The following is a 27,863-nucleotide window of genomic DNA, read 5'->3' on the forward strand; positions in this document are numbered from 1 at the left end:
CAACCCCACGCCCACCCCAGCAGCCCGCCTCGCCGCCAAGCACGCGAGCCCTCCCCGCCCCAGCGCCCCATCCCCTTCCTCTCCTCCGTTCTGCTACTCTTCTGCCCCCCCCCCCCCGCCCCCCCTCCCCCCCTCCCCCCTCCCCCCGCCCCCCCCCCCCCCAACCCACCACCCCACCCCCACCACCCCACCCCCCGCAGTTCCGCGCCAACATGTCTGAGTTCAAGGTGGGGGAGAACACGGAGCTACTGGTGGCGTTCCGCGACAACATCCTGGCCATCATCAACGCGATGGAGGGGATGGGGGGGGTCATGGCGCAGATGCCGCAGCTGCCCGTCAGGTGGGGGTGGAGGGAGGGGTGTTGGGGTGGAGGCAAGGGTGTGGGAGGACCGGGGCGAGGGGAGAGGCGAGGAGGGGGAGCCGGTGGAGGGAGGCAGAAGAGTAGCAGAACGGAGAAGAAGAAGGCAATCGGACGCAGCAGCCGCCAGCGCTCGCTTGCCTCGCCGCCAGCCGTGCTGCATGCGTGGGCGTAGCCTTGTGTGCATGTGCAGCGCATATTGAGCGCCGCCCCGCCCCGCCCCGCCCCGCCCCGCCCTGCAGGCTGAACGTGGACCTCGCCAACAACTTCCTGCCGGCCCGCCCCGCCAGCCTGCCGCGCCACAACCTGGCCATGCCGCCGCCGCAGCCCGCGCTGAACGCGCCCGGCATGGTGCCGCTGACAGAGGACTGCGCGGGGCCGGGGGCGGGGGCGGTGCCGCCGCCGCCGCCGCCACCCGCGCCCGGCGGCGTCCCCGGCGGCGGCGGCGTCCCCGGCGGCGGCCCGCTGGGCCCGCTGCCGGGCGGCGGCGGCATGCCCTTCATGGGCGGCAGCTTTGGCGGCGCGCCCACGCTCATACGGCAAGAGCAGCCGGTGATTGTGAAGAAGCAGGAGGGGTGAGGCGGCGGCGGCGGCGGCGCGGCAGCAGCTGCAGCAGCCCCTTGCGCGGTCTGCCCGCCCCGCGGCTGCGCCTGCGCCTGCACCCGCAGCTCCCTGACCCGCCCAGGCCTGCTGGCGCGCAGCCGCGGGCCGGCGTGCCGCATCCCGCCGCCGCATCCTCCCGGGTGGCGAGCCCAGCCTCGACAGCCCTCGCCGTTGCCCTTGGGGGACCACCCAACCCTCACTGCTCCCCGCTGAGATGCATGCTCTTCGCTGTACCCTGCGACGCCATGCATGCCGCCCAATGCCCACATCCATGTAAACTAGGTGACACAATCCCTGCCTGTATGCCAGCGGCGGCGGTGGCGGCCTGTGTGCTGCTGCCTCCTGCTGCCCTGCTGCGCAAAGCAAAGTCAGGGCTGTCCAGTGCTTGCGCCGCAGTGGCTGATGGGCGCGTTGAAATGATGAAATGGGGAGCAGCGTGTGAGAGCGCATGCTGGCGGCCTGGGGCTTGGCGGCGCCCTTCGTCGGCGCGGCGCCCGTAGCGCTGGTGCAAATCCCAAGTGGATGCTACGGCTCTACCGTGCCAGTCTACAGCAGAATCATCATATCTTGTGCAGGGCCAGGCAGCTATGGCGGCGAACCGCGCCACCATCCACGACCTGCCCCAGTCGCTGCTCGGCGACGTCCTCGCCAGGGCGCCGTTTGTTCAAAGGTAGGCGTGCTTCGTATGAAGCGTGCTGGATGTGGTACCTGATGCAGCCGCACACGCTCACCAGCCGCCGCCGGCGCCGCCTCCTGCGCCGGCGCCCCCAACCGCAGGCACGGCTCCCTGGCGCGCGTGTGCCGTGCCTGGCGCCAGCTGGTGCTGTCCCCGCAGCTGCTGCGGCGGGTTGAGGTGCACTTGCAGTTTCGGGATCCCTGCCTGTATGACTATGGGACAGACGGCTCGTGGGTGTTGGACCAGGAGCACGACCCGGCAGCGTCGCTGCTTTGCAGCCTCACCTTCTTCCCCTGGCTGGAGGCCCATGCGGCGCCGCACGTGGAGCAGCTGACCATCAGAACGCGGAGGCTGGTGTTTGACATTGACGATTATGAGGAGAGCTTGGAGGTGGTTGCGAGGCGCCTGCGCGACAGCCTGGGGCGCTGCGACGTGCTGACGCACCTGACGATCGCGCTGCGGCAGGGGCCGCTGCACTTCCACGCCTCCGACCTGGCGGCGGCGCCCCGCCTGCGCTCCCTCTCCCTCACCATCTCCGACCTGGAGCATCCAGACTCCTCCGGCCTGCTGGAGGTCGACGGCCTGCTGGCGCTGACGGCGCTCGAGAGCCTGACGCTGGTGGGGGCCGCGCTGGACCTCGGCGGCACCTCCCTTGCGCCGAAATGGCAGTCCTGGGCACGGCCGCGGGGCCCCAAGCCTCACGACGGGCTGCCCCCCAGCCTCACCAGCCTCGCCCTGGATGGCTACGCGGATTTTAAGAGCTCCGTGCGCCGCTTCCTGCCACAGCAGGTGGGTTAGAGCCGGGCGCATAGCTACGGGCCAGGCCCCGCCGTTGCTGTTGGCAGCTGTGGTCTCCTGCCGCTCACTGATGCCGCATTCTGCCTGTCGACCCCTGCACTTCTGCCACCCACCCGTGCATGGGTCGCCAATACCGCAGCTTCCCCTCCTCCCTGCCTGCAGCTCACCGCGCTCAGCAGCCTTCGCAGGCTGGCGCTGGGCAATGTGGCTGCAGACAGCCCCGCCGCCTACATCGTCCTGTCTCGCGTGTCCAGCCTGGAAGAGCTGACGCTCTTCCGCTGCTCCCACCTGCCCACCTGCCTGCCCCAGCTCTCCTCCCTGCATGCTCTGCGGCTGGACAGTACTCCCCGCGGCCTTGCATTCCCTGATGAGGCTGCTGGTGCGCTGGAGCAGCTGGCAGCAGGGCTGCAGGCGCTGGGTCCGCTGGCGCACCTGACGCACCTGTCGCTGGAAGGCATGCCGGAGCTGCCGCCCACGATCACGGGCCTCACGCAGCTGCGGGCGCTCTACTGGGGAGCCGAGCGGCCACGCGAGCCGCGGCTGCCGGCCGGCCCCTGGACGGCGGGGCTGCAGCAGCTGGCCCTGTCGTGCCATGTGGCGGCCAACAGCCTGGCGGTGCTGTCGGCAGCGACACGGTTGGAGTGCCTGGCTGTGTTTGGGTCTTCGAGTTATGAAAATAAAGATGCAGCTGCTGAGCTGCAGGTGGCGGCCTGGGCTGCCAAGCACCCCGGGCTGCGGAGGCTGGCTGTGTCCAATGGCAACAGCTGTGAGCGGCGGGAGCATCTTGATGCTGGGTTGGCGCAGCTGCGCCTGCCGCCCACTCTGAGCATTGAGCAAGGCAGCGCTTTGTTGGCTCAGCTCCAGAATGTGTGATGTCTTCTCAACTCCCCTTTGCCGGAAGTGGCATGCTTTGTTTCTTGGTGGTACCTTTTTTGGTGGTACCTTCTGATCAGATGTGTGGCCTGCCTGCCTGTCGCTGGCTTCCTTTGCCGATATGTCCTGCTGATGCCTGTACCGCCCTCCTCTCCTGTTGCACACTGTAAGGTAGGGGAGCGTTACAGCAGGGTGGCTGGGCTATGCAAGCGGGATGGATGCGACTGCAAGCAGGCACCAAAGGATGAAAGAAGGAGGGGACAGATAGCGACAGATTGGTTGAGTGAGGAGGGATCATCAATCAGCAGGATTCTGTTCATGCGGCAGGCATTCACTCCTAGGCAGCAGCAGAATGAACTGCAGGGACTGTGCTGCTGGGCAAGCTTGCAGGTTTGGGATCACGCTGCCGCTGTCAGCCTCAGGTGCAGGCGGCAAAGGCGTCGGCCGCGGCGGAAGCAAAGCCGCCCTGCGCCGCGATTGCGGTGGCCTGCGCCTGCGCCAGCGCCGAGCACAGGGGGGCCGTGTTGCTGCCAAAGGCCTGGGCCAGGGCGCTGGCATAGGCGGTGGAGAAGCCGCCGCCAATGGCCAGGGCGGTGGCCAGGGCGTCGGCGACAGCCACGCCGCCGTTGATGGCCGAGGCGGTGGCCTGCACAGCGGGACGGGGTGAGGCAGGCAGGTTGGTGCAGGGTGAGCAGGGTGGGGTGGCTGCTTGTAGCCATGGCACCACACAGCAGCACACACACATGCCAGCCACCCACCTGTGCCAGGGCGAAGGCGGCGCCGGTGTTGCCGCTGGCATAGGCGTAGGCGGCGGCCTGGGCCACAGCCACACCGTGGCCGGTGGCAAAGGCGTTGGCGGCGGCGTTGGCAATGGCGACGGTGTTTCCGCTGGCAAACGCGCTGGCGCTGGCCTGGGCGATGGCGGCTCCGCCACCCAGGCTGGCGGCGTGGGCCTGGCTGTCGGCGATGGCGGTGCTGTGGCCCTGTGCCTGAGCGTTGGAGTTGGCTGTGGCCAGGGAGCCGTGGCCCACCTGCAGAGCAGAAGGGGCCAGGGCGGGGCACGTGCTCAGCTACCCGGCTTGTGTAGCAAGGTATCCCTGCCTCCATGCCTCCTCATGCCCACCCTCCCGCCTCACCGCTGTGGCGTCGCTGTTGGCGATGGCGGTGCCGTGGCCGGTGGCAGCCGCATTGGAGTTGGCGTGAGCGGTGCCGCCCCCAACAGAGCTGGCCTTGGCGTTGGCGACCGCGGTGGCCAGCAGCTTGCGGCCTGGAGGGAGGGAGGGAGGTGGGGAGGCACGCATCAAACGTCGCTGCTGCCAGCCAAGGATCGCTGCCTGTCTGGCTTGCTGATTTCCAGCATGGATGAAATGCACCACAAACTCACTCTTCAGAGGCACATCAGGGTGCTCTGAGGCCACAAGGCCCGCAAAGAGCACCAGGCACGCGAGCAGCAGGCAGCGGCGCATGGTGGCGGGAGAGGGCTGGGTGGGAGGTGCCTGCCGAGGAGGTTGTGCCTCGCAGCTGGCTAGGGAGAGGTGGAGGACTGGAGGAGTGGAGAGGAGAGTAATGGGTGGCTGAGGAGGCTGCGGAGGGGTTATGAGGGCCCGGGAGCGGCAGCTGCTGCTGGCTTCTCCTTGCTGCCCCCGCCCCCTTCCCTGCATGGTACTGGCTGCCCCTCGGCCCTGGGCAGGCTCAGGCAGCTTCCAAGAGCAGGCAGAGGCCGGTACCCAGCTGCTGACTCTGTGCCGCTGCCTTGCGGTTCTTCTCGGTGCGGATGGCGGGCCGGGCGGGTGGGGCTCCATGGCGCAGGTCGGGGCTGGGGCGGCGGACCACCAGCGCTGGCCGCCTCGACCCCCTTTCTGTTTTTTTGTTCAGTTGACATCATGCACCTACACGTACGTAGACACACCAAATCCTCGGCATGATGGGACGTAGGCAGCTGGCTGAATCCCGCCGCCAATCCGCCCGAGTGGTGCTGTACAGCTCGCTCCAGATCCCCCTGCAGCTCTTCCTTTCACCTCTTGCGCATCCCACAGGCTGCTGCTGCCGAAAGCAGCGCCACAGCAGGCCTCCTTTCGCTTTCTCGCACTTGGCCAACACGGCGGACGCCACAACCCAGCACCTCCTGGTGCTCCTGCTGGCCGCCGCTGCACAGCAGGCACAGGCGGGGCAGCAGCAAGGGGCGCAGAGCCAACAAGGTCAGGTGGCTGGCGGTAGGGCAGGCGCCGCCGCCGCCGCCGGCTCGGCCGCTGGCGGTGGGGTTGATGCTGCTCCCCAGCCATTCCAAGCGCCCGTGCCACAGCGGAAGCGGGCGCGGGTGCAGGAGGCTGCGGCCGGAGCGGCAGCAGTGCCTGCCGCCACACCCCAGCTAGCAGCACTGCAGCACGCTCTGCTGGGGCCGCAAGGTGCCGCTCCCGTTGCGCAGCAAGCCCCGCCCCAGCGGCCGCTAGCCGCCGCCGCCGGGATCTACGGCACTCCTGTGGAGACGCTGCATCAGCTAACACAGGTGAGGCGCCGCCAGCTGCCCCGAAACCCCCTGCTTGTCACAAGCCCCTTTGGCGTGTACGTGTATTGATCGCTGTTTCAGTGCCACCTCACGTTTGATGTCTGCTGCACGCAGGTGGTGCTGTCTGGGGAGGCGGCGCAGCCAGGCTTCCGCTATGCCCTGGTGTCTCTTGAGCTGCACAGGCACGCGCGCTTGTGTGTCGAGGGGAGGAGGGCAGGCTGTGCCCACAGCTCGTGGCATCCCGTCCTGGGCTGCTGCTGGCACAAACCTGAGTAGCGCGCCCGCATGCTTACTTCTGCCGCGGCTCCCGCCACCCGTGCCTGCCAGCAGTCGGAGCGCGAGCCAGCCCTGGACGCTAAGCCCGTCCCTTGCCACCTCCATGTTAGCGATAGCGTGCTGCGCCAGCCGACCCACTGAGTGCCGCACCTCGCGCCACAGCTTCCGCTGGCTGTCGCCGCACGGGCCCAGGCCTGTGCCCTGCCTTGTCCTTTGCCCCCGCATGCAGGGCTGCCCTGTTTGTCGTGAATGAAGCTCGCCAGGACCTGGAGCGCACGGTCCAGGCGGCAGCGGCGGAGGCGGGCGCTGCCGGTCTCGCGCCCCTCCTGCAGCAGGCCACCCAGCTGATGCAGGTGGCAGCAGCAGCGGGTGCGCCCTCGGCAGCTGGCGCCACCCAGCCTCCACAGCAGCAGCAGCAGCAGCAGGATGGCATGCAGCCGCCTCTGCCCCAGCTGCCGCCGCTGCCGCCGGCGGAGCACCAGCGGCGGCAGCAGCGGGCGGCGGTGCTGGAGAGAATGCTGACGCTGGCAGCGGACGACCGCTACCGGCAGCGAATGCTGGAAGTCGCGCAGGCGGCGGCAGCAGGGCAGGCCGCGCCTGGCGGCGCGGCTGACGCTGCAGCAGCGGCGACGGAGGCCGCGCTGTTGGGCAATGGGACGGGTGTGGAGTCGGCTCCGCCAGCAGAGGCAGCACCGCCATCCGGCACGGCAGCGCCTGCCTCGGCAGCTGCAGGTGGCGGGCCGCAGCCAAGGCCCCAACGGACGGCTGCTCCTCACCTGACCCCAGCCTTTCGGCAGCGGCAGCAGCCAGCACCTCCCGCACTCTTCCCTGCGCCGCAGCAGTCTGGCCCGCCGTCGGAGGTGCCTCTGGTGGTGGCGACGGCCACGGCAGCCGGGCCGCTGCTGCCGCAGCAGCCGCCAGCGCAGGTGGGGCCGCAGGAGGCGGAGCTGTCCGCCTCTGACATGCTCCTGGCCTGCATGCTTGGCTTGCAGCAGCCGCAGCAGCCGCAGCAGCCGTCGCCATGGCAGCTGGTGCCCCAGCAGCAGCAGGAGCAAAGCACTCCCCAGCAGGTTCAGCACCTGCCCAGGCCTCCAGCAGATGCAGGGCCTGGCCAGCCGGCAGCAGCAGCCCCAGAGAGTGTGCAGCAGGGCCAGCATGAGGCTGGTCATGCGAGCGAGCGGCGCCGGGATCAAGCGCCGGCTGAGCAGCAGCAGCAGCAGCAAGCTTCCCCAGAGCGCCTGCCTGAGTTTGCCCTCCCGTCGCCAGAGGAGCAGCCCAGGGAGGCGCTTGCTGATGCCGGAGCCGAGGGCAGCCCTGAGTAGTTCATTACTTCATTAGTTGCACTGGATGCCCACCACGGCAGTAGCGTCCCAAGTTACCTTGCTCACGACTTGTGTCTCAGAAGACGCGAACGACAGTGGCACAGAGTGAGCAGCTGGGGACCGGCCTCTGCCTGCTCTTGGAAGCTGCCTGAGCCTGCCCAGGGCCGAGGGGCAGCCAGTACCATGCAGGGAAGGTGGCACGGGCAGCAAGGGGAAGCCAGCGGCAGCTGCCGCTCCCGGGCCCTCATAACCCCTCCGCAGCCTCCTCAGCCACCCATTCCTCTCCTCTCCACGCCTCCACTCCTCCACCTCTCCCCTAGCCAGCTACGAGGCACAACCTCGGCAGGCACCTCCCACCCACCCCAGCCGTCTCCCGCAACGATGCGCCGCTGCCTGCTGCTCGCCTGCCTGGTGCTCTTTGCGGGCCTGGTGGCCTCGGAGCACCCTGATGTGCCCCTGAGTGAGTTGTTGCCTGAGGCGCTGATCAGCGCCGTTCATGCTGGAAATCAGCAAGCCAGACAGGCAGCCATCTTGGCTGGCACCAGCTGACTGCCCCACCTCCCTCCAGGCCGCAAGCTGCTGGCCACCGCGGTCGCCAACGCCAAGGCCAGCTCTGTTGCGGGCGGCACCGCTCACGCCAACTCCAATGCGGCTGCCACCGGCCACGGCACCGCCATCGCCAACAGCGACGCCACAGCGGTGAGGCGGGAGGGTGGGCATGAGGAGGCATGGAGGCAGGGATGCTTGCTACACAAGCCGGGTAGCTGAGCACGTGCCCCGCCCTGGCCCCTTGCTCCGCAGGTGGGCCACGGCTCCCTGGCCACAGCCAACTCCAACGCTCAGGCCCAGGGCCACGGCACCGCCATTGCCGACAGCCAGGCCCACGCCGCCAGCCTGGGTGGCGGCGCCGCCATCTCCCAGGCCAGCGCCAGCGCGTTTGCCAGCGGAAACGCAGTCGCCATCGCCAACGCCGCCGCCAACGCCTTTGCCACCGGCCACGGTGTGGCTGTGGCCCAGGCCGCCGCCGACGCCTATGCCAGCGGCAACACCGGCGCCGCCTTCGCCCTGGCACAGGTGGGTGGCTGGCATGTTTGTGTGCCGCTGTGTGGTGCCATGGCTACAAGCAGCCACCCCACCCTGCTCACCCTGCCCCACCCCGCCCCTCTGTGCAGGCCACTGCAACTGCCATCAACGGCAGCCTGGCTGTCGCCGACGCCCTGGCCACCGCTCTGGCCACTGGCGGCGGCTTCTCCACCGCCTATGCCAGCGCCCTGGCCCAGGCCTTTGGCAGCAACACGGCCCCCCTGTGCTCGGCGCTGGCGCAGGCGCAGGCCACCGCAATCGCGGCGCAGGGCGGCTTTGCTTCCGCCGCGGCCGACGCCTTTGCCGCCTGCACCTGAGGCTGACAGCGGCAGCGTGATCCCAAACCTGCAAGCTTGCCCAGCAGCACAGTCCCTGCAGTTCATTCTGCTGCTGCCTAGGAGTGAATGCCTGCCGCATGAACAGAATCCTGCTGATTGATGATCCCTCCTCACTCAACCAATCTGTCGCTATCTGTCCCCTCCTTCTTTCATCCTTTGGTGCCTGCTTGCAGTCGCATCCATCCCGCTTGCATAGCCCAGCCACCCTGCTGTAACGCTCCCCTACCTTACAGTGTGCAACAGGAGAGGAGGGCGGTACAGGCATCAGCAGGACATATCGGCAAAGGAAGCCAGCGACAGGCAGGCAGGCCACACATCTGATCAGAAGGTACCACCAAAAAAGGTACCACCAAAAAACAAAGCATGCCACTTCCGGCAAAGGGGAGTTGAGAAGACATCACACATTCTGGAGCTGAGCCAACAAAGCGCTGCCTTGCTCAATGCTCAGAGTGGGCGGCAGGCGCAGCTGTGCCAACCCAGCGTCAAGTTCCTCTCGCAGCTCACAGCTGTTGCCATTCGACACAGCCAGCCTCCGCAGCCCGGGGTGCTTGGCAGCCCAGGCCGCCACCTGCAGCTCAGCAGCTGCGTCTTCCATTTCATAAGACCCAAACGCAGCCAGGCACTCCAACCGTGTCGCTGCCGACAGCACCGCCAGGCTGTTGGCCGCCACATGGGACGACAGGGCCAGCTGCTGCAGCCCCGCCGTCCAGGGGCCGGCCGGCAGCCGCGGCTCGCGTGGCCGCTCGGCTCCCCAGTAGAGCGCCCGCAGCTGGGTGAGGCCCGTGATCGTGGGCGGCAGCGCCGGCATGCCTTCCGGTGCCAGGTGCGTCGGGTGCGCTAGCGGAGCCAGCGCCTGCAGCCCCGCTGCCAGCTGCTCCAGCGCCTGCATCCCCGGTGCCAGCAGCTCCAGCACAGCAACCTCATCAGGGACGGCAAGGACGAGGGGAGTACTGTCCAGCCGCAGAGCACGCAGGGTGGAGAGCTGGGGCAGGCAGGTGGGCAGGTGGGAGCAGCGGAAGAGCGTCAGCTCTTCCAGGCTGGACACGCGAGACAGGACGCTCTATGCAGACGGGCTGCCAGCAGCCACATTGCCCAGCACCAGCCTGCGAAGGCTGCTGAGCGCGGTGAGCTGCAGGCAGGGAGGGGGGGAAGCTGCGCTGTTGGCGACGCATGCACAGGTGGGTGGCAGAAGTGCAGGGGTCGACAGGCAGAATGCGGGCACAGGCGACCTGCCAGGGAACCACAGCTGTCAGGTGCAGCAGAGGCATGAGAGCTGCTGCTGCTGCCAAGGCAGCCGTAGCAGCGGGGCCCACTGGAAACAGCGGACTCCCTGCCAGCCTGCCCTACAGGGGTCCCCGGCCCCCTGCTCACCTGTTGCGGCAGGAAGCAGGGCACAGAGCTCATGAAATCCGCATAGCCATCCAGGGCGAGGCTGGTCATGCTAGGGGGCAGCCCATCGTGTGGCTGGGGCCCACGCGGCGCGGCCCAGGGCCCCCACGCAGCCGGGAGGGAGCTGCCGATCTCGAGCGTGATGGACGCCAGGTGCAACCGCTCCAGTGCCGTGAGCGCCAGGCCCTCCACCTCCAGCGCGCTGGTGGAGCCCGCCTCCGGATCTTCGTTGGGGTCGAAGACCGTCAGGGAGAGGGAGAGCAGACGGGGCGCCGCCGCCAGGTAGGCGGCGTGGAAGTGCAGCGGCCCCTGCTCCAGGGCGACCGTCAGGTGCGTCAGCGCGGTGCAGCCGCTCAGGCTGTCGCGCAGGTTCCGCTCCAGGTGCCGCCATAGCCGCCATCCAGGTGCCACCATCCACGTGCCGAGGTCGTGCCGCACCATCCACGTGCCGAGGTCGTGCCGCACCTAGCGGCCATCCATCCTAGCTCTCATTCTTGTATCGGTGCCGCCATAGCCGCCAAAGAATCCATCACTTCGCAAAGGTCTCTGGGGATGACCCAAACAAGCGTGGGAACGCGATAGGCTGTGACGTGCTTTGCATGCCGCGCTAGGCACACCAGGATGGTTGTGCATTCTGCTGCTCTCATGCCACTCTTGATCCGCCTCAGGCTTTGGAACACTGGATGTGGGATTCCTGGGAGGGCCGCTTGGCCGCGTTGCTGTGGACAGGCGCCCAGCGATCGACATGCTGTTGCCGCTCGGTCTGTGCACACTGCCTGTATGCTGCTCCTGGTGCTGCACGGAGGGGGTGTGTAGCATTAACGGCGGTCGGTCTTGGTGGGCGTGGCAGCTGCGCGGCGGCAAGCCGGGGGTGGGAGGCGGCCTTGCGCTTGCTCCTGTCCCGCCCCGGCAAGCCCGGCAGCCTGCACTCGGAGCCGCCTCGCACCTGCCGCACCGAGCTGGCGCACTACCAGGAGGCACAGCAGCGCTGCGGAGGCAGTGAGTGGGTGGCGCATGGCACAGTTGTGCGGGAGGGGCTTGGGTTGTAGGCGACAGGCTCTCATTCTTGTATCGTGCGCAGTTCTTCAACCCACCACTGGAATCCTACTTGGCAGGATAGAGAGTGATCCAACAACCGTGGGGGTCTGCACACACAGCGCACGCGCCGGCGACGTTTCATTCCCCGCCGCCGCCCCGCTGTAGACCGTCTGCTGAGCATGGTCTCTGGTGGATTTCTCGCTTGCGCGCCCTACCAGTGCTGTTCTGTGTGCTACCCTGTGAGCCTTCGCTTCGCAGGCTTCGCGGCAGCCTTCCCGGGTCTTCCCGCGTTTTCCCGGCAGCTTTCCCGGGAATTCCAACCCCAAGGCAGCCTCCCGGGCTTCGCGGCAGCAGGATTCTTCGCAGGCTTAGCAGGCTTCGCAGCAGGCTTCGCAGCCTTCCCTTGCAGCCTTCGCAGCATCGCGCCCCGGCAACCTCCCCCATTAGCCTACGGCTCTTGGTAACCTGCAGGGGAGGCTAGAGCCTTACTGCGTAGCGCCTGGCATAACGGCGGCCACGGACGGCCGCCGCCACCCCGCTCTGCCGCCCACCAGCCTTGCGCCATGGCCAGCTGCAAGACCCCCGAGCAGCTCAAGGCTGAGGGCAACGAGCACTTCAGCAGCGGTGACAACGAGGCAGCGCTGGCATGCTACCTCGAGGCTCTCATCTTGCTGGACGCCGCCGCCGCCTCCCCCGCCGCCGCCACGCTGCGCCCCGTCCTCCTCTCCAACGCCAGCGCCGCCGCCGCGCGGCTGGGGCGCGCGGCAGAGGCCCGCCGCCACGCCGACCGCTGCGTGGCGGCCCGCCCGGGCTGGCCCAAGGGCTACACCCGCCAGGCGGCCGCCGCGCTGCTGCAGCACCGGCCGGGCGACGCCGAGCGCGCGCTCCGTGCCGGGCTGGCCGCCTGCCAGGACACCGCAGCACTGCGCCACGAGCTTGACCGCCTGCTGAGGGTGCGCGCTGTGCGCGCTGTGCAGTGCAGCCGCCACGGCCGCCCCTGCCGCTCCTGCGATGCCTCCGCCAACGCAGCCGGCACGCGGCACAGCCCTGCACCCTGGGCAGCGGCTGCCCGCCCACCCTCATGCAACCAGGCACAACCAACCGTGCCTGCCTGCCTGCTGCCTGCCTGCCTGTGCGCCTGTGTGGCCCTGCAGGAGGACGACGGCGACCAGTCAGGCCTTCCAGGCATCCTGCCGGGCACCCCGGGCCAGCGCATGCGCGACTTGCAGGCCGACTTTGGCGCACAGCTGCAGCCGGAGGCCGCCATCGCCGCGCTGCCCAACGACGCCCTGCGCGCAGCCTTCATGGGGGATGCAGACCGGTTCAAGTGAGAGAGGGGGGCCGGGATCAGAATTGCTGCCTGCTGGCTCTTGGATCTCGGTGTGCCCAGCGGCGCATCCCCATGTGTGTGTGTGTGTGTGTGTGTGTGTTGTGTGTGTGGGTCCGGGCCTGTTGGCCGCCACAGCCGCTCCTCTGCCTCTCCCCCGTGCTGCCGCCGCAGGGCAGCCTTTAGGCCCGAGCAGCACATCAGCCTGCGGGCCTGGCAGCTGCGCCTGCCTCTGCCGGCTGTCGCCGTGGCAGGTGAGGCGGCTGCGAGCGCGGGCGGTAGGGCAGCTGCGCAGATGGGCGGGGGTTGCCGCCTCTGCTGCTCCAGACGCAGCGGTTTGCCGGCAGGCAAGCCCCAAACACCCCCACCTTTGCACCCGACGGCCCAACCACACCTCGCAGCTGTGGTGCAGGCGCGCAGCGCGTGACGCGGGCCGACGGCGGCCCCGGCGGCCACGCCGCCGTGCTGCGGGCGGCGTGCGAGGCCGGGTGCCGCGTGGACGCGCGCGACGTCGCCGGCTACACCGCGCTGCACCACGCCACCGCGCACTCGGCGCGGCTGGACCTGGCGCAGGTGCTGCTGGAGCATGGGGCCGACCCCAACGCCAAGGACAGGTGCGCTGGAGGCGGCACATGTGTGTGTGCATATGTGTGTGTGCATGTGTGTCTGCGTGTGTCTGTCTGCCTGTGTGTGTTTGTGTGTGTGTGTGTGTGCCGGGCTGGGGGTGGCCCCGCTTGCTGCTGCAAGCCGGCCGGCAGCTCCTCGGGCGTGCTTCTTGGGTCTGCATGCAGAGCATCGTGCAACGGGGCTGGCCGCTCCTTGCGCGGCTGGCTGATGGTATGGCGGCCGCAGCTCCCCGCCCTTCAACCTGTCCTCCCCTGCCCGCACTCTCTGCAGGTTTGGCAGCACACCGCTGCACCACGCCATCATGTCTCAGGACCAGGCAGCCGTGCGGCTGCTGCTAGCGTGAGCGGGCCGCGTTTGTTGGCGCACATGGACAGCTGCTGGCGGCAGCAGCAGCCGGGACTGCAGCCTGCATGGGCCCACACTGCATCTTGCTGGGCAGCCAGGCCGGTCAGGTGGCACTGCTGCGACAAGGGCGGTACCGGCAGTCCAACGCGTCCCTGCTTGCCTGGCTGCCTGCCTGCTTGCTCTGCAGCGCTGGCGCCGACCCGCGGGCACGGGACCTGAGCGGGTGCAGCATAGAGGAGGTGGCGCAGCACTGCCCGCCGATGGTGGCTCTGGTGGACCGCGCGCTGGGGCGGTACCAGCAGAACGCGCACCTGCAGCCAGGAGCGCCCTGCTTCTCCTGCGGCAAGGCGGGGGCCAGCAAGCGCTGCGACGCGTGCCGCGTGGCTCTCTACTGCTCGCGCACCTGCCAGCGGCAGCACTGGAAGGCTCACAAGAAGGAGTGCTCCGCGGCCTCGGCCTCGAGCAGCAGCAGCGGCGGCGGCGATAGCGCTGCCACGGCTGGCCACCTGCGCCTGCGCCCTTCCACCGACGCCCCTTACACTGCCGCGATACCCAATGCCGACTTCACCAGCGCTGTTGCCGCATCCATGGGGGTGCCGGTCAGCGCAGCGCCGTTCAACCCTGAAGGCTACATGCGAGGGCCAGAGGAGAATCGGGCGGCGGCAACGCGGCCCACCGACAAAACCTTCATCGTCAAAGTCCAGGTCAGTCCTGGTATTGGGGGAAGAGGACGCAATCACAGATGGCGGTTGCTGGCCATGCAGTGAGTGCTCGTCTCCTCTGCTGGTCATGCGGTAGTGGCAGCCCCTCGCAGTGAAACAGCCACCCCCTGTGATGCCTCCTTGCTCCTCGGCCCCTGCTCGCATGTGCAGGTGCCGCTTGGCCGCGTGCCCGGCACGCCCCCCCTCATGCTCATTTACAACAAGAGCCGCAGCTATCAGATGCACGTGGACGAGACCGGCGGCGCCGACGCGCGCCGCCTGGCGGCGCTCGTCCGAGGCAAGGGCATCCGGGGGCAGAAGGCCTACTTTCCAGCCTTCCAGGACGCAGCCTCCAAGGAGCTGGTGGTCATCAGCGGCGCCATGCTGCCCCAGCAGACGTGGTGAGCGGGCCAGCGACACGATCCTTGCCTAGGAGGCGAGCGAGAGGAGGGCGAGCCGCGGGAGCGCATGGCGGCAGGGCGCCCGCTCGCCTCCCTCCCCTTCTCCATGCCCCCTCTGTCCTTGTTTGGCGCTCTGCAACCGGTTCTATTTATTTCATTTTAAATTCAATTCAATAATTACAGCTCAGGGACAAACCAGGTCAGCCTCTCATCAGGCTCAAGGCTCCAGCATGCCGCCCACTGGAGTCGCCCGCAGCTCTAGCGAAGAGCCGGCGGCCTTGTCGGCGGCCGCCCCTCCCTGCTGCTGCTGCTGCTGTGCCTGGCCACGGCGCCGCACGCAGCGCTCCCTCAGGCAGGCCACGCCAACATACGCGAAGAACCCCGCGGCCAGCAAGAGGGGCAGCAGCAGATAGTACAGCACTGCACACAGGGGAAGGGGAGGGGCCGAGGGCTGAGGGGCGAGGGGAGAGTGCTGACCGCCCCCAGGCAGCTGCGGCAGGGCAGCAGGTCGCCAGGCGCATGCCCACTCACTGCTGCTGCTCTTGCTCCAGTCCAAAACGGAGTAGGCCCAGATGCCGCTGGCGCCTGCGACACGAGCAGGGTGGCGGCCGGGGCGGTGAGGTAAGGGCTGGGGCGTGCGTGCATGATCACTGAGGCAGGGGAGCGGGAGCCATGCACCCATGCACGGGAGGCCGCCATCTGCGGCACAGCCCAGGCGAGGCAGGCAGCGCGGATGGCGCAGCAGCTGCCCGTACCGTAGTAAATCCACATGAAGGCCAGGTAGGTGCTGCCGTACAGCAGCAGCGCCAGGAAGTGGTAGCTGACAAAGGGCATGCCAGACAGCGCCACGTCTGCATGGGGCATGGGTGGCATGGGTGGCATGGGTGCTTGTGCCAGCGTGAGGGGGTGGATGGTGCCGGGCAGGGCCCCGGGCAGCAGGCAGGGACGCGGCTCCAGCTGGTGCTGGCTCGTGACAGGCGCAGCATGCAAAACAAGTAGCATAATCGGAAACAATCGGAGCATCAGCACCAGCGCCAGCGCCAGCTGCGCGGCAGCGGCAATGGTCAAGATGTTGTGGCCACGCCCAGCTCACCCGCCAGAGTGAACAGGTTGTTGAGGCCGTGGACCATCAGGGTGCTGCCCAGGGGCCCCTCGTCGTCGGCATGCAGCAGCGCCCAGTAGAAGGCGGTGAGGAAGAGCTCGGCGGGGAAGGCGACCTCCGCAGCCAACAGGTGAGCCTTGGCCAGCAGGCCCCAGCTGGCTGCGGCAGCGCCGGCGCCGCCGGCCGGCACAGCGCCGCCCGCGGAGCAGGTCGTGGGGACGCCGGCGGCGACCAGGGGCGCGGCGGCCGGGGCCAACCCCTGCAGGTGCCGCAGCTCCAGCGCCAGCTCTGCCGAGGCCGCCGGCTGGGGCGGCGCCTCTGGGTCGGCTGGGTCCATGGCCGACAGCAGCTGCTGCTGGCCCTCTGGGGCTTCAGCCGCGGTGGCGGGGGCGCTGGCGGTTGCGGCCGCCGAGCCCGCCAGCTGGCGCTGCCGGCGCCGCCGGCGCCGCATGTCTGCCGCGGTGTGGGCCGAGCCCAGCAGCATGCTGAGGGCAAAGGCGCAGAAGCTCCAGTTGGTGAAGTAGACCAGCCAGGTGGGGCCGGGCAGCGTGTAGGCCAGCTCCAGTACAATAAACAGTGCGGCAAAGAACAGCAGCGCAGACAGCCGCAGCGCCAGCAGCACCCACTGCAGGTTACGGGGGATTGGGGGCGCAGGAATTGGGATGCTTAGTGGGGGGACTCAAGAGCTGCATGCTCGCACAGACAACCCTGTTTGCTGCGGTCCACGCCCAACCGGGCCCGCTTCCAGCAAGAGGGCACACCTGCGGCACCACCCATGACGTGACACTGGCGGAAGAGTCAATCAGCTCCCAGGCCCAGAAGGAGGTGGGACGCTGCTGGCACGACACGCCCGCGGCTCTGCACAGGACAGAGCAGCAGAGGGCAGCGGTTCAAGGTACTGCAGCAGCAGCAGCAGCAGCAGCAGGTAGCGGCGGGGCGGTTACTGGGGCGCCCGTCCAGGCGGTGCCTCTGCCCTTGCCTTGCAGCGCGGCCCACACCTGTTTGACACTGCCAGCAGCCCGGGCCGCGCCCCGCGCAGTCGCCGCCAGGCCCAGCTGTTCTCGTTTGACGCATAGGCTATCAGGTTGATCAGCACAACGCATGGAATGGCGACGTAGGGCACCCAGACCCCCATGGTGCGCGGGTAGGCAACGAACAAGCGGGATAAGCGGTTTTGCAGTGCTCAGACGCCAGGAACGAGAGCTCAGGCGCTTGTGGAGTGGTAAAACGCTATGGTTGGAGATTGACAAGAGCACAAACATAAGAGAAGCGTTGAAGGAGAGTTGATAGGAGCGCCCCGCCGACAGCTGGCGGGCGCCGTTTGCCGTGGAAGCTGCCTCTACAGCACCCTCTGGGCTGGCGTTGTCGACCTCTCAGCAATTCATACACTCAGAAAGAGCCACACAAGTTCGCACATGGATCAAAACTCAGGGTTGGAACACAAACTGCAAAGAGTTGGGCGGGTGCGCAGTCGTCCCTGCCGTCCCGCGCCGCGTCGGGCACCCCGGCTTCAGCCGCTGCCGCCCTTGCGAGTCTGCCTCCGGATGTCGTCGCTTTCCAGCAGCTTGCGGGCACCGTTGGCCCACTCCTTCTTCGCATCAGCCACCACTGCAGCAGCAGCAGCGGCAGCAGCAATGGCAGAAGCGGCGCCAGGCGTCAGGCCGGGCACGCACGCGTGGCGGGCTGCCGCCGCACACCAACCAGACCGCGTGGCCTGGCTGTTTGCGGCCTTGCTCCGTGCGCCATCCCCACATGCATGCGCACTCCGGCGCTCGCCCAGGCCTGCGCCCAGCCCAGCCACGCCCCCCCCACAAGCCGGGCCCCACACCAGCCAGCGGCCGCTGCACCCACCCGACTCGCCACCCATGTAGACCTCAAACAGGCCGCGGCACAGCCCTGCGCTGGCGATGCTGGCATCCGCCACGATGGTGGACCAGTCCACGCGGCCGGGCCGCACCGCCACATCCAGCGTGGCATCTGCAACACACACACAGTGCCGGGGCGGGACGCAGGAGGGGCGCGTCAGCGTTGGCCAGCAGGCTGGTCAATGGCAGCCGCGGTGCTGCATCGCGGCGCCACCTGCAAACTGGACACACACGCACGCGCCAACGCCAACGCCCATGTGTGCGCAGGCAGGCCTTGCGGTACGGCGGTGCAGCGGTACACCCACCCGTGCGGTACATCAGCACCACGTTGGTCCCCTTGGCCAGCTTCTTGTCCACAAACACCTTCTTGAAGGCCTCCAGCGAAGCCGTGTCTGCAGGGACCAGCGACGCAGCAGCGGGGCAGCAGGGTGTGGGGCGATGGGTGCACGTGCGCACCATGTCCGCCCGCTCCCACGTCGGCCGCCCTCAACCAGGCTGCCCCAGCCAGGCCAGGCGCCAAGCTGCACACCCTGCCCGGCACGTGCAGCCCGCAGCCCGCAGCCCACTGCTGCCGCAGGCGCTAGCGCACCTCCCATGAGGCGCATGCGCGGCGCCAGCGCCTCCTCCAGCGCCTGCACAAACTGCGCGCCCTCCACGTCCCGCGCCAGCTCCAGCTGCAGCGCCTTGACGCACCCGCCGTCCACCAGCGCCTGGCAGAAGTCGTCGTCGCCGTCAAAGAAGCCGCCCCTTGGGGTGTGGGCGGTGGGGAGGCGGGGGGAGGCGTGGGGATGGGCATGTGGATGCAGGTGGAGGGAGTTTGGAAGGGATGGTTTTGGAGGGAGGGAGGGAGTGGACGGAGGCAAGGGAGGCGAATCGGGACAACCGAAGCATTGAAGGGAAGCGGAGGCGGGTGCTGCTCTCCAGTGCGGGCCACGCCACCCCATGCAACCGCTCCGCTCGCGCAGCCCCTGCTCCCTGCCGCCCCAGCCCTCGCCGCCCTCGCCGCCCCCCACGGCACCGCACCTGTTGCGCACGCCCAGCTCCCGAGCCATCTTCTCGGCCTCAACATACAGCGCCACAGCGTACACCTTGACGCCGATGAACGCAACCTTCTTGCTCCTGCGGGCGCCACAGCCAGGCGCGGCCGGGGTGGGTTCAGCCCATACAGCCCGCTGGGACTCTCACAAGCCAGCCCCGCGGCTCAAGACAGTCAGCTGTCGGGGCAGCCGTCTGGATGGCAGCCAGGAGTGGGCCTCACCGGCAGCCGGCGCCCACGCAGCGCATCTCCTCGCCCAGCCACAGCTTCTGCACGAGCGGGAACTCGATGCCGGTGGCGGCCTCCTTGTAGGTCAGCATTGCCTGGGCGGCCAGGCCGCCGCTGGCGCTGCGCCGCACGGCCCTCAGCCGCCGCCGTTGAGCAGCCAGCTGCGTGGGGGTGCCCAGGAAGGCGGCCGCGACGCGCGGCACGCCCGCTGGCGCCTGCGGGTGGCGGCGGCGAGGCGGTGGGCGGGTTGGGCGGTGCCGCGGCGCGGGATCAGGTGCAGGCCAGTCGACCTTGCTGCATGTGCACGCTGGCTGGTCGTCAGGCCCCAGGGCTGCTCACCTTGGCGCAGGGTCTGGGGCTGGAGTTGGCCGCGGGGCCGCAACGCCTGCAGGGCAGCCCGATGTTGCATCGGATCAACGGAGAGGTGCCGGAGGTGCTTGGCAGGCGCAATGCAGTAGGGTCACACCTTAGCTGCATTGTGGACGCCATGGCCACTGCCATGCTCTTGGAACCCTGTGAAGCGGCTACAGAATGCCGACAGTGTTTCCAATTGTGGCAGCATAGGTCCCAGGCGACCATAGCATAGTGACAGAAACAGGCCGATCGCAGCACGCAGCAGGCGTTCTGATTTTTGCCTGTTTTGGTCCCGCGGCATTGCCGGAGACTCGCACTTGGACCAGGGCATTGGTCACAGCGCTCAGCGGCCCCAAGCGCCTACCAACCAGAAAATGGACTCCAGGTGGGGCGGTTCCGGCTCTGGAGGGAACCAACACCACTCCATAGGACTAAGCAGTCACAAGAACGAGTTCAGGTGGGCCGCGAGAGTCAACACATGGCCCCACATTCGGACCATTCCGGAGTCGGGACCGCTCGTGAGCGGGCTGGGCACAGCGCAGCAAGGCCCAGAAGCCGTACTCAAGAGCGCCGAGGCCTCGTCGGACCGTCCAGCCAGCCAGCCAGGCAACCACCCCCGCCGTCGCTGCCGCCAACCAACTGCGCTGCAGGCGGGGCGTCTGCCTTGGCAACTATGCTGAGGAGCTGCTGGCTGCGGACTACCGCGGCCGCCCAGGCTTTGTGCTGGACCAAGGCGGCGCCTTTGCCGCGGAGACCACCTCGCGGGCGGCCTACGCGCCCGCGCCGGGCAAGAGCGGCGAGGAGCTGGCGGCGGCGGCGCGGCGGCAGGACATCTTCCTGAAGCACGTCAAGTATGGCAAGAGCGCGGTCATGCCCACAGACAAGACCGGCTTCTTCGCCTCCACCAGCCAGCTGTCGTATGGTTGGTGCATGCATGCCGCTCAGCTGCCGGCCGTGCCGCCGCTGCCGGTGCCGGTGTTGCCCGCAGCCTCCATGCGCTGCTGCCTCTCACGATTGGTCCTTCACCCTGCCCCCTGCCCTGTGGATGAGAGGGAGCAGGGGGAGCGGCGGCGGCGCCGGCGGCAGACCTCGGCGCAGCCGGCGGGCCGCAGGCAGGCGGCAGGGCCAAAGTGCAGGACTGCCTGTGGGGAGCCAGCAAGTTTGACAACCGCAAGGTGGGCTGGAGGCTGCGCCAGGGCCATGCCAGGGGGCATGCGTGCCTGCCTGGGGCTTGTGAGCCAGCTGTCAGCTGATCATGGGAGCATGCGGTAGGCCCCTCAGAGTGGGGCCAGCGGTACCTCCCTCCAAGCAAATGTGTGCGGCAGTGAGCCGTGCCCCTGCCGGCGTGCAGGTGCCGCTGAGCGTGCACGCCCACACTGCCAGCGAGCAGCGGCGGCGGCAGCTGGAGGCGGAGGCGGCGGCCAGCCCCTACCGCACTGTGGAGAAGGTGCGGGTGGGTGGGAATGTGTGGGTGGACTTGATCGTGGTGGGGATGGTTTGGGCCCCCCCCCCTGCTGCCTGCTGCCGCCCCTGCCGCATGCGCTGAAGGCACCCTGCCCCTGCTGCAGCAGCAGGTGCACGCACACGACATGCACACCACACGCTGCTCCACATGCCGGCCCCCTTGCTGCTCTTGCCCCTGGCTGCCCCCCGGCAGGAGATGATTGAGTCGGCGGCGCGGGATGGCGCAGCCCGCGCTGCGGCTCGGCAGCCCATGGCGCACCCTCGGGACGCGCAGGGGGAGGAGTGAGCGGCTGAGGCACACCTGCCGCCGCCACTGCTGCCTGAGCTGTCCCGGCCTGGCCAAAGCCTGAACCGCGCTGCGCTGCGCTGCTCGACGCTTATCTGTGTCCAACACTCTCTCTCACTCACTCACTCACACATGCGCACACAAACACAGACATGCACCACTCCCGCCTGACCCTGCCCGGTGGCTGCAGCACCTCGGTCGGACGCAAGCCCACCGGCCAGTTCTCGCAGCTGTTTGACAAGGACTTCAACCGCATCGGGCTGAGGAAGCCATGAAGGCACGCACCGGCAGGACACGAGCAGCGGCAGCAGCAGCAGCAGGGAAGCGGCATTGATGCAAGAGCGCGGCGGCGAGCGAGCATTGGCGACGGGGGCCGGGCGGGCACAACAAGTTTTGCCAGCAGCTGCGCGAATGGACTGGTTGTAAGAGTACACTGTTTGTTACTTTGTTACAGAACAGGTCGCAGCGGTGCAGATGCAACTGCAGCAACCAGCCAGTCCAGACGGCGATTGTGCAGAGAACCAAAGGCAGCAAGCCACCTCACTCCTGAATGCTCGCCCTGCAGCTGTCGCCGCCCTGCGCCCGCATCTGCTGCTGCACCAGCAGCTCCAGCCGCCGCTGGTGCGCGGCCAGCCGCTGCTCCAGCTGCTGCACGCTGCGCTGCTGCTGCTCCACCTCCTCCTGCACCGAGATCCGGCGGCGACGGCAGTGCCATTTCGCTGCCGGGGCGGGCGGCGGCCTCGACAGGCAGGCAGGCAGGCAGGCGCAAGCCCAGCAGCGGCAGCGCAACGGCGGTCCGGCCCGCCATGGCAGCCACACACCCCACCCGGGCCCCGCTCTCCCCAGCCCACCTGCTTGGCGTTGAGGGCTGCCACCAGCCCGCGCTTCTCCTGTTCCAAGGCATCCAGCAGGAGATAGATGGAGGAGGTGAGCTGGATCGCCGCCTCGCCACCTGGCGCCGCCGCCCCGCCACCGGGCCCTGCCGCCACCGCCGCCGCCTGCAGCGGCACGTAGAGCGCCGCAGGCAGCAGCGCTGCCAGCTCCGCTGGGAGGGCCCCACCTGCTGCTGCTGCTGCTGCTGCGAGGGCGCAGGTTCTGGAGCGCCGCCGCTGCCGTCGGCTTCTCGCCCTCCTGCTGCTGCAGCCTCTTCTAGCGCCTGCCGGGAGATGAGCGCAGAGGCAGGAGGCCCAGAGTGCGCCGCGGGCAAGGGCGTCCTGGGCGCGCTGGCTGCTGCCAGCGAGCCGCCTGCCGAGCTGCCAGCTGGCGGCTGCTCGGCCCCTGCTGCCGCCCCCGCCGCCTGCCCTGCCTGCAGCCGCTGCCGCAGCTCCGCCTGTTGCTGCAGCGCCAGCTGGAGCTCCGCCTCGAGCCGGGCCACCTCACCCGCGTGCCGCTGCCGCTCCTCGCGCCGCATCTCCTCCACATGCCGCCGCACCCGAGCCTCTATGTCGATCCCATCGACCCCCTCGCCCGCCGCCTGCTGCTGGCGGCCGCCTTCCCCGTCCGCCTCCGCCCCCGCTGCCGCCTGCTGCTGCTGCTGCTCCTGCTGCTGCGCGGCGCCGCCGCCGGCTGCCCCGGCCTGCTGCAGCTGCTGCTGCAGGCGCCTGGCTTGGTGCTTGGCCTCCGCGCTTTCCTCCCGCAGCCGATGCACCTCATCCAGCAGCGACCCCCGCTCCTTACTCACCGCCTCCAGCTGAGCCTGCACGCCCAGGCAGGGGCCGGGGGTCGGGGCGGCAGCAGGCCCGCAGTTGGCGCCAGCACGCAGGAGCAGCAGCAGGAGCGGTGGAATCGGCAGTACAAGGAGCCGGGGCAGCGATGCAAGCGAGCGGCGACGCATCTGCCACCAGAAGAAACGCTGCATGGGCTGCGGCAACGGCCGCAGCGGGGCGCAGCCAGGAGCAGCAGCGGGTTGCCTGCATGGCGCGCGCCACTTCGGACGCGCCGCTGGCCTGGCTGCGGTCCCGCAAGTGGCTGCTCTTCAGCTGCAGCACCTGCTCCTCCAGCAGTACCACCTCCGCCGCCAGCGACTGCAGGCCGCGCCCGGCAGTGGCGGTGGCATGGCGGGGGATGTTGGGGGGCAGGATTGGGACCAGAAAGAGCGCGGGAAGCAGGTGCCAGAGGGACGGAGGTCACATCCACACATACATACACACACACACACACTCACACACACACAGGCATGTACACGCCTGCACCACACACATGCACCACACACACATATGCACCACACGCGCACCTTGGACCGCTCCTGGATCTCCTGCGCTGACAGGCGGTACGCGTCCCGCTCCGCGTGCGCCGCATCCACCGCCGACTGCTGCCCCGCAAGCTGCTGCTGCAGCTCCCGCACCGTGCGCTGCAGCGCCTCCACCTCGCCGCCCTGCAGCGCGGCGCCAGCCGGCACGGGGGGGGAGTCAAGCTCGGTGATGGTGCCTCAGACCATCGGGGCGGATGAGCGAGGTGCAGGGAATGTACGGTACAGCAGTACCGACCCGGAAATACCTGCTCATTGTACCGCCTGGTGATGGCCTCATTCTCCTCCGCCAGGCTGTCGGCCACTTTCATCTGCTGCTCCACCGCCCGCTGCAGCACAGGGCAGGGCAGGCGGGAAGCCGGGCAGGCACCCCACGACACCAGGCGCACGTGATCAGCGCCGCCGCAGCGCCACCCATGGCCCGCCGTCCACCCCAGCAGCCTGCCACCGAAAGAAGCAGGCAGCCGGGCTGGCCCGCCCCACAGCCGCACCCGCCGCCGCTGGCGCCCTCCACCACCCCACCCACCACCTTGGCCATACTCTGCTCCCACCTGAAGCATAAACTTCTCCTCAGTCAGCTCATCGATGTGCTGCTGCAGGGCCTTGAACTCCTGAGCCCTGCAGGCAGGGCAGCACCAGAGCAGCAGCAGCATGGGGCCACGGCCAGCCCACGGCCAGCCAAACAGCCGGCCCAGCAGCAGCAGCGGGGCCGCGCCATGCCATGCGTCAGCGTGCACACACACGAGGGGAGGCAGCCGGCCGGCGCGGCGCTGTGCAGCGTTGCTGTGGAAGGTGCAGGGGCAGGGGGATGGCAGGCAGGAGGGGCAGGAGGCAGGGAGAGAGGTGGGGGTGGCTTGCCTGGACTGGCCAGTGCCAAACTTGCTGGTGCTGGCGCTGGGTGGCAGGCCGCCGCCGCCGCCCAGGAACAGGGAGGAGGTGTGGGAGGCATGGGAGGCGGCGTCGCTGCCCTGGCGCGACAGCAGCGGCGTGGCGCCGCCGCCGCCGCCGGCCGCCGCGCTGCTGGTGCTGGGAGCTGCCTCTGCTCCTCCTCCTGCTGCCGCTGCTACTGCTGCTGGCGCCGGGACGCCATTGGCGGCCGCGGCTGCGCCTGCTGCTGCCTCGGGCGCTTCCCTAGAGCTGCCGCTTGGAGGGGCGGCCACGCCGTTGGGCGCTACCGACGGCCCCTCCCTCGCGCCAGCAGCTGCATGCTCCCAGTAGCTGCTGCCGCTGAGGCTGGGGCTGTGCCTGGCTGCTGCACCGAGCTCCGCTGCCTGTGCCTCGCTGCCGCCGCTCCCGCTTTCCTGCTGCTGCTGCTGCTGGGGCACGGCTGTCACCGATGCAGGTGCTGCTGCCGGCTGCTGCTGCTCTTTGCTGGGGGAGGCGTAGGCATCAGCCAGCATGGCATAACCAGACGCCCAGCTGCCGGTGGCTGCAGGCGGCGCTGCCGGTGCAGCCGGTGTCACCAACGGCGCCTGCTCGACTGGCGCAGAGGAGAGCCAGCTGGGCCTGCTGCTGCCCAGGCTGCCGCCGCTGCTGCCAGCAGCGGAGCCAAAGAACGAGCCAAACAGACCACCTCGGCTGCTGCTGCCACCAAATGCGCCTCCTGCCGGCGCTGCTGGCTGGCTGGCGGGGCTGGCGTCCCTTGCAGAGTGCTGCTGCGGCTGCGCTGCCGCGGCAGTGTCAGACGCCAGTGCAGCTGCTGGTGCCTCTGCTGGCGCCTCTGCTGCTGCTGGCGTGGGCCCAGCGTCGGGGGCTGGCGGCGGCGAGCTGCTACGTGGCGGCTGCCAGCTGTAAGTCGGCATGGGCGGCGGCAGCCGAGACTGGTAGCCTCCCACACCAAAGCCGCTGTTGCTGCTGCTGGCATGCTGCCCACCTGCGGGCTCAGCGGGCTCAGCGGGCGGCCTGCTGCTAGCGGACGCGACGGCTGTCGATGATGCAGCTGGCTGCTGTGCGGCAGCGGGCGCCGGCGGCTGCGACCCAGGCAACGGCCGCTCCTGGTGTGCTGCCTCGGGCACACTGCTGCTGGCTGCAGGCGCCGCTGCAGAGAGCACCGGTGCCCCGAAAGTTGGTGCTGCAGCAGCGGCGGCAGGTGGCGGCAACGGCGGCGTGCCATTGGTCTGCTGCGGCGCGGCTGCCCCGGCTGCCTTGCCAGCCGCCTTCTGCCTTCGATACTCCTCGAGCTGCAGCAGGAACACGTCCAGCGATCATCCACCTTGACAACTTTGGGCTCCCCTGACTGCCGATGCAGCAATTTTGGCACCCCCTGCTCACCTTGCGCCTGCCAGCAGCCGCCAGCTCTGCCTTGGTGAACGTGGGAGCTGTCATGGTGCTGGCTGTCGGGTCAGGGGGGCGGCATGCTGGGAAGCGATCTGGACTGATGGTCTGCAGAAATGACAGCCTGCACAAGCCAACGGGTGCCCGGGCGTCAAATCCAGGGCGTGGTTTCCACCAGCTCCTTGCCGCCTTGGCTCCTGCGCCCCTCCAGGTACGCTTGATCGTCATGTCTTGGTTGAGGCTGCTGCACAGGATTTGCCGCGCCATGCTGTCCAGACTGCAGTTGCTGCTGGGGGTGAGTACGAGGCTGCGGGGAGCCCTGCGCGCTGCTGCTGCCCGTCTCAAGCAAGCTGCGATGCACCCCATGCATTTGCAGGCCACCAGCGGCACCACCCTGGCCTTGACGGGCATTCTGGGCCTGGCAGCCGTGGTGTATGCGCTTTACCAGCTACGGGGCGGCCCAGGTGTGCTGCGATGAGGGGCACGCAGGGTGCAGGGCAGGCTGAGTCGCGGGGTGCACGCCTCGTCTGCGGGGCCGCCCACCGCCGCCTGGTGTCGGCAGCCCTCCCTCCTCGGTCAGCCGAATGTGCTCTTTTTCGCGCTGCAGGCCGCAAGCCGGATGAGCAGGGTGCCCAGCAGCAGCAGCAGCCATACGACCCCACCAAGCCCTCCACCTCCTCGGCAGCTGGGGCGGCGGCCGCCGCCGCCGCCTCCGCCACGCCCTCGGCGGCCGTGGCGCGGCGGCTGGCGGGCGTGCAGCGGGCGACCATGTCTGTGCCAGGGGTGCTGCTGGAGGAGAGCAGCCCCGGAGAGCTGGAGGAGAGCGCATGCGTGCGCGCAGACGCCGTGGGTGCGTCTCTCCCACCCCTGCCCGCATGCCGGCGTGGTGGTGTGGCTGCCTGCCTGCACCCCTGCCCCTGCCTTCCCGCCCGCCCGACGTCAGCCCTCGCCCGCGCCAGGCAAAGCTGCGCTGGCTGCTGCCAGGGCCATCTCCCACGCCGCCGCCGCTGATGCCGCTTGTGCCTGCGCGTGCGTGCCGCCGCTGCGGTGCAGCGCTGGCCAGGGAAGTGGCGCGCTGCTGCTCCGCGGGCCTCTACCTCATGTGCCAGGTGGCCGACGATGTGGGCGAGGCGGTGGTGCGCGGCGCGCTGGAGCACGCCGGCCTGCTGGGCACCGCGCCCGGGCAGGTGCCGCCGCACAGGTGCGTGGGCCGCGCGCCCGTGGCCGCCTCCAGCACGCCGGCCCAGCGTTTGTTGCTTGGGGATCGTTTGGGGAGGTGGAGCAGCGGGCCCTGGTTGCCTGCTGCTCTGTGCCGCGCATGCATCGCTGCCTGCCGCGTGTGGGCCCTCCCTCGGGCCCTGCCTCCGCCTTTGGCCACCTCGCGCCAAGCTGGTGGCAAACTGTTCTCCACCTGCCGCCATGCCTGGCGCCCGCAGGCTGCTGTTCTGCAGCACGCTGGAGGGCAAGGCCTCGTTTGTGCGGCAGCTGGAGCCGGAACTGCATGTGGACGCACACCCGCGCACCGTCTCCGACCTGCAGCGCTTTGTGAAGCAGCTGGTGCTGGTGGCGCCGCCGGGGCAGCAGGCGGCGCTGCCCGCCGGCGGCAGCGGCGGCGGCGGCGCGGCGGCGGCCAACGTGCAGCACGCGCCCTCGCTGGCGGCGGCCCTCGGCGTCCTCCCGGCCTGAGCTGCGGCGGAGGGGCGTCCCCTGCCTCTGTTTCTGCTGCCATTCTCTGCTGTTGTAACGTCTCTTGGGTCCATGTGAGATCCAGTCGAAAGGTCTTCATCATCTGATCTCAGATGGGCACCGCGCACCGGGCGCCTTGGGGAAGACGGCCAGCCAGCGGGGGCGGGGGTTGCCCAATCGGGAGGGTGCCACATCAGGGGGCAACACATGCCACACCACTGAGATGAGAATGCACAGCGTCGTCTCGCAGGTTGGTTGAATACTGACGAGCCGACCAAATGAGTGCATGAACAGGGTGGAATGGAGTGGAAAGCTAATATTTGCAAAAAGAAACCCTAGTAGTGTAGTGTGCGCTTGCATGGCTTCCGTAGATATTTAGGGCCCTGCAGGAGAGTGGACGGAATTGGCGCGAGTGCAGGATGAGGCGGGAGCGCTCGCTGGGAGGGAAGCAAGTAAGTGGGAACGCCCACAGGTACTCGCGCGCCTGAAGGTGCTGAAGCTACATGATGCATGCGCTGGTCCAGGGGCACTGGCACGGAGCAAGCGGGGGGGAGGGGGGTAGGTTGGCGCGGTGCCACCGCCGCCGCGCTTGCGCACCCGGCCCTTCGAGCTCGTGCGAATGCCTTGCTCACGGCTCTCATCTGCATGTCCTGTTGCAG

General features: G+C 69.0%; 9 protein-coding genes across 9 annotated transcripts in view; 5 read left to right on the forward strand and 4 right to left on the reverse strand.

Moving 5' to 3' along the window:
- The window catches only part of CHLNCDRAFT_136664 (hypothetical protein), a gene marked incomplete at both ends in the record, with an annotated part of 1,909 nt that extends 972 nt beyond the window's left edge, over nucleotides 1-937 (forward strand). Inside the window, 2 exons of the mRNA XM_005845471.1 lie at nucleotides 201-340; nucleotides 601-937. Of these exons, the coding sequence (XP_005845533.1) occupies nucleotides 201-340; nucleotides 601-937 (477 nt within the window). The remainder of the gene's footprint in view (nucleotides 1-200; nucleotides 341-600) is intronic.
- Nucleotides 938-1,548: 611 nt separating this feature from the next.
- Nucleotides 1,549-3,308, forward strand: CHLNCDRAFT_136665 (hypothetical protein; the record flags this gene model as incomplete). The annotated part of the gene is made up of 3 exons (XM_005845472.1): nucleotides 1,549-1,631; nucleotides 1,739-2,426; nucleotides 2,598-3,308. The coding sequence occupies 3 exons, from the start codon at nucleotides 1,549-1,551 to the stop codon at nucleotides 3,306-3,308; spliced, it is 1,482 nt and encodes a 493-aa protein (XP_005845534.1).
- A 418-nt stretch (nucleotides 3,309-3,726) lies between these two features.
- Nucleotides 3,727-4,774, reverse strand: CHLNCDRAFT_136666 (hypothetical protein; the record flags this gene model as incomplete). Its single annotated transcript, XM_005845582.1, has 4 exons — nucleotides 3,727-3,954; nucleotides 4,067-4,339; nucleotides 4,445-4,575; nucleotides 4,693-4,774. The coding sequence occupies 4 exons, from the start codon at nucleotides 4,772-4,774 to the stop codon at nucleotides 3,727-3,729; spliced, it is 714 nt and encodes a 237-aa protein (XP_005845644.1).
- Nucleotides 4,775-6,437: 1,663 nt separating this feature from the next.
- On the forward strand, nucleotides 6,438-8,812 carry CHLNCDRAFT_53706 (hypothetical protein; the record flags this gene model as incomplete). Its single annotated transcript, XM_005845473.1, has 6 exons — nucleotides 6,438-7,016; nucleotides 7,083-7,160; nucleotides 7,737-7,872; nucleotides 7,981-8,111; nucleotides 8,214-8,486; nucleotides 8,585-8,812. The coding sequence occupies 6 exons, from the start codon at nucleotides 6,438-6,440 to the stop codon at nucleotides 8,810-8,812; spliced, it is 1,425 nt and encodes a 474-aa protein (XP_005845535.1).
- A 3,011-nt stretch (nucleotides 8,813-11,823) lies between these two features.
- Nucleotides 11,824-14,665, forward strand: CHLNCDRAFT_53708 (hypothetical protein; the record flags this gene model as incomplete). The annotated part of the gene is made up of 7 exons (XM_005845474.1): nucleotides 11,824-12,213; nucleotides 12,415-12,587; nucleotides 12,762-12,841; nucleotides 13,000-13,201; nucleotides 13,485-13,553; nucleotides 13,747-14,263; nucleotides 14,432-14,665. 7 exons carry the CDS (start codon nucleotides 11,824-11,826, stop codon nucleotides 14,663-14,665), a joined length of 1,665 nt encoding a protein of 554 aa, XP_005845536.1.
- A 213-nt stretch (nucleotides 14,666-14,878) lies between these two features.
- CHLNCDRAFT_136672 (hypothetical protein) lies at nucleotides 14,879-16,898 on the reverse strand (the record flags this gene model as incomplete). Its single annotated transcript, XM_005845583.1, has 6 exons — nucleotides 14,879-15,081; nucleotides 15,193-15,246; nucleotides 15,417-15,512; nucleotides 15,755-16,388; nucleotides 16,525-16,621; nucleotides 16,762-16,898. The coding sequence occupies 6 exons, from the start codon at nucleotides 16,896-16,898 to the stop codon at nucleotides 14,879-14,881; spliced, it is 1,221 nt and encodes a 406-aa protein (XP_005845645.1).
- A 375-nt stretch (nucleotides 16,899-17,273) lies between these two features.
- On the reverse strand, nucleotides 17,274-19,393 carry CHLNCDRAFT_136673 (hypothetical protein; the record flags this gene model as incomplete). Its single annotated transcript, XM_005845584.1, has 8 exons — nucleotides 17,274-17,371; nucleotides 17,615-17,740; nucleotides 17,934-18,020; nucleotides 18,218-18,375; nucleotides 18,652-18,747; nucleotides 18,887-19,107; nucleotides 19,232-19,277; nucleotides 19,359-19,393. The coding sequence occupies 8 exons, from the start codon at nucleotides 19,391-19,393 to the stop codon at nucleotides 17,274-17,276; spliced, it is 867 nt and encodes a 288-aa protein (XP_005845646.1).
- Nucleotides 19,394-21,536: 2,143 nt separating this feature from the next.
- Nucleotides 21,537-25,569, reverse strand: CHLNCDRAFT_136675 (hypothetical protein; the record flags this gene model as incomplete). The annotated part of the gene is made up of 9 exons (XM_005845585.1): nucleotides 21,537-21,677; nucleotides 21,848-21,994; nucleotides 22,057-22,692; nucleotides 22,925-23,020; nucleotides 23,230-23,370; nucleotides 23,493-23,573; nucleotides 23,796-23,862; nucleotides 24,124-25,424; nucleotides 25,516-25,569. The coding sequence occupies 9 exons, from the start codon at nucleotides 25,567-25,569 to the stop codon at nucleotides 21,537-21,539; spliced, it is 2,664 nt and encodes an 887-aa protein (XP_005845647.1).
- Nucleotides 25,570-25,783: 214 nt separating this feature from the next.
- Nucleotides 25,784-27,204, forward strand: CHLNCDRAFT_136676 (hypothetical protein; the record flags this gene model as incomplete). The annotated part of the gene is made up of 5 exons (XM_005845475.1): nucleotides 25,784-25,813; nucleotides 25,895-25,982; nucleotides 26,126-26,368; nucleotides 26,572-26,719; nucleotides 26,955-27,204. 5 exons carry the CDS (start codon nucleotides 25,784-25,786, stop codon nucleotides 27,202-27,204), a joined length of 759 nt encoding a protein of 252 aa, XP_005845537.1.
- Nucleotides 27,205-27,863: the final 659 nt, after the last annotated feature.

The sequence above is a fragment of the Chlorella variabilis genome (genome assembly GCF_000147415.1).
Source record: "Chlorella variabilis unplaced genomic scaffold CHLNCscaffold_17, whole genome shotgun sequence".
Classification (NCBI taxonomy): Eukaryota; Viridiplantae; Chlorophyta; class Trebouxiophyceae; order Chlorellales; family Chlorellaceae; genus Chlorella; species Chlorella variabilis.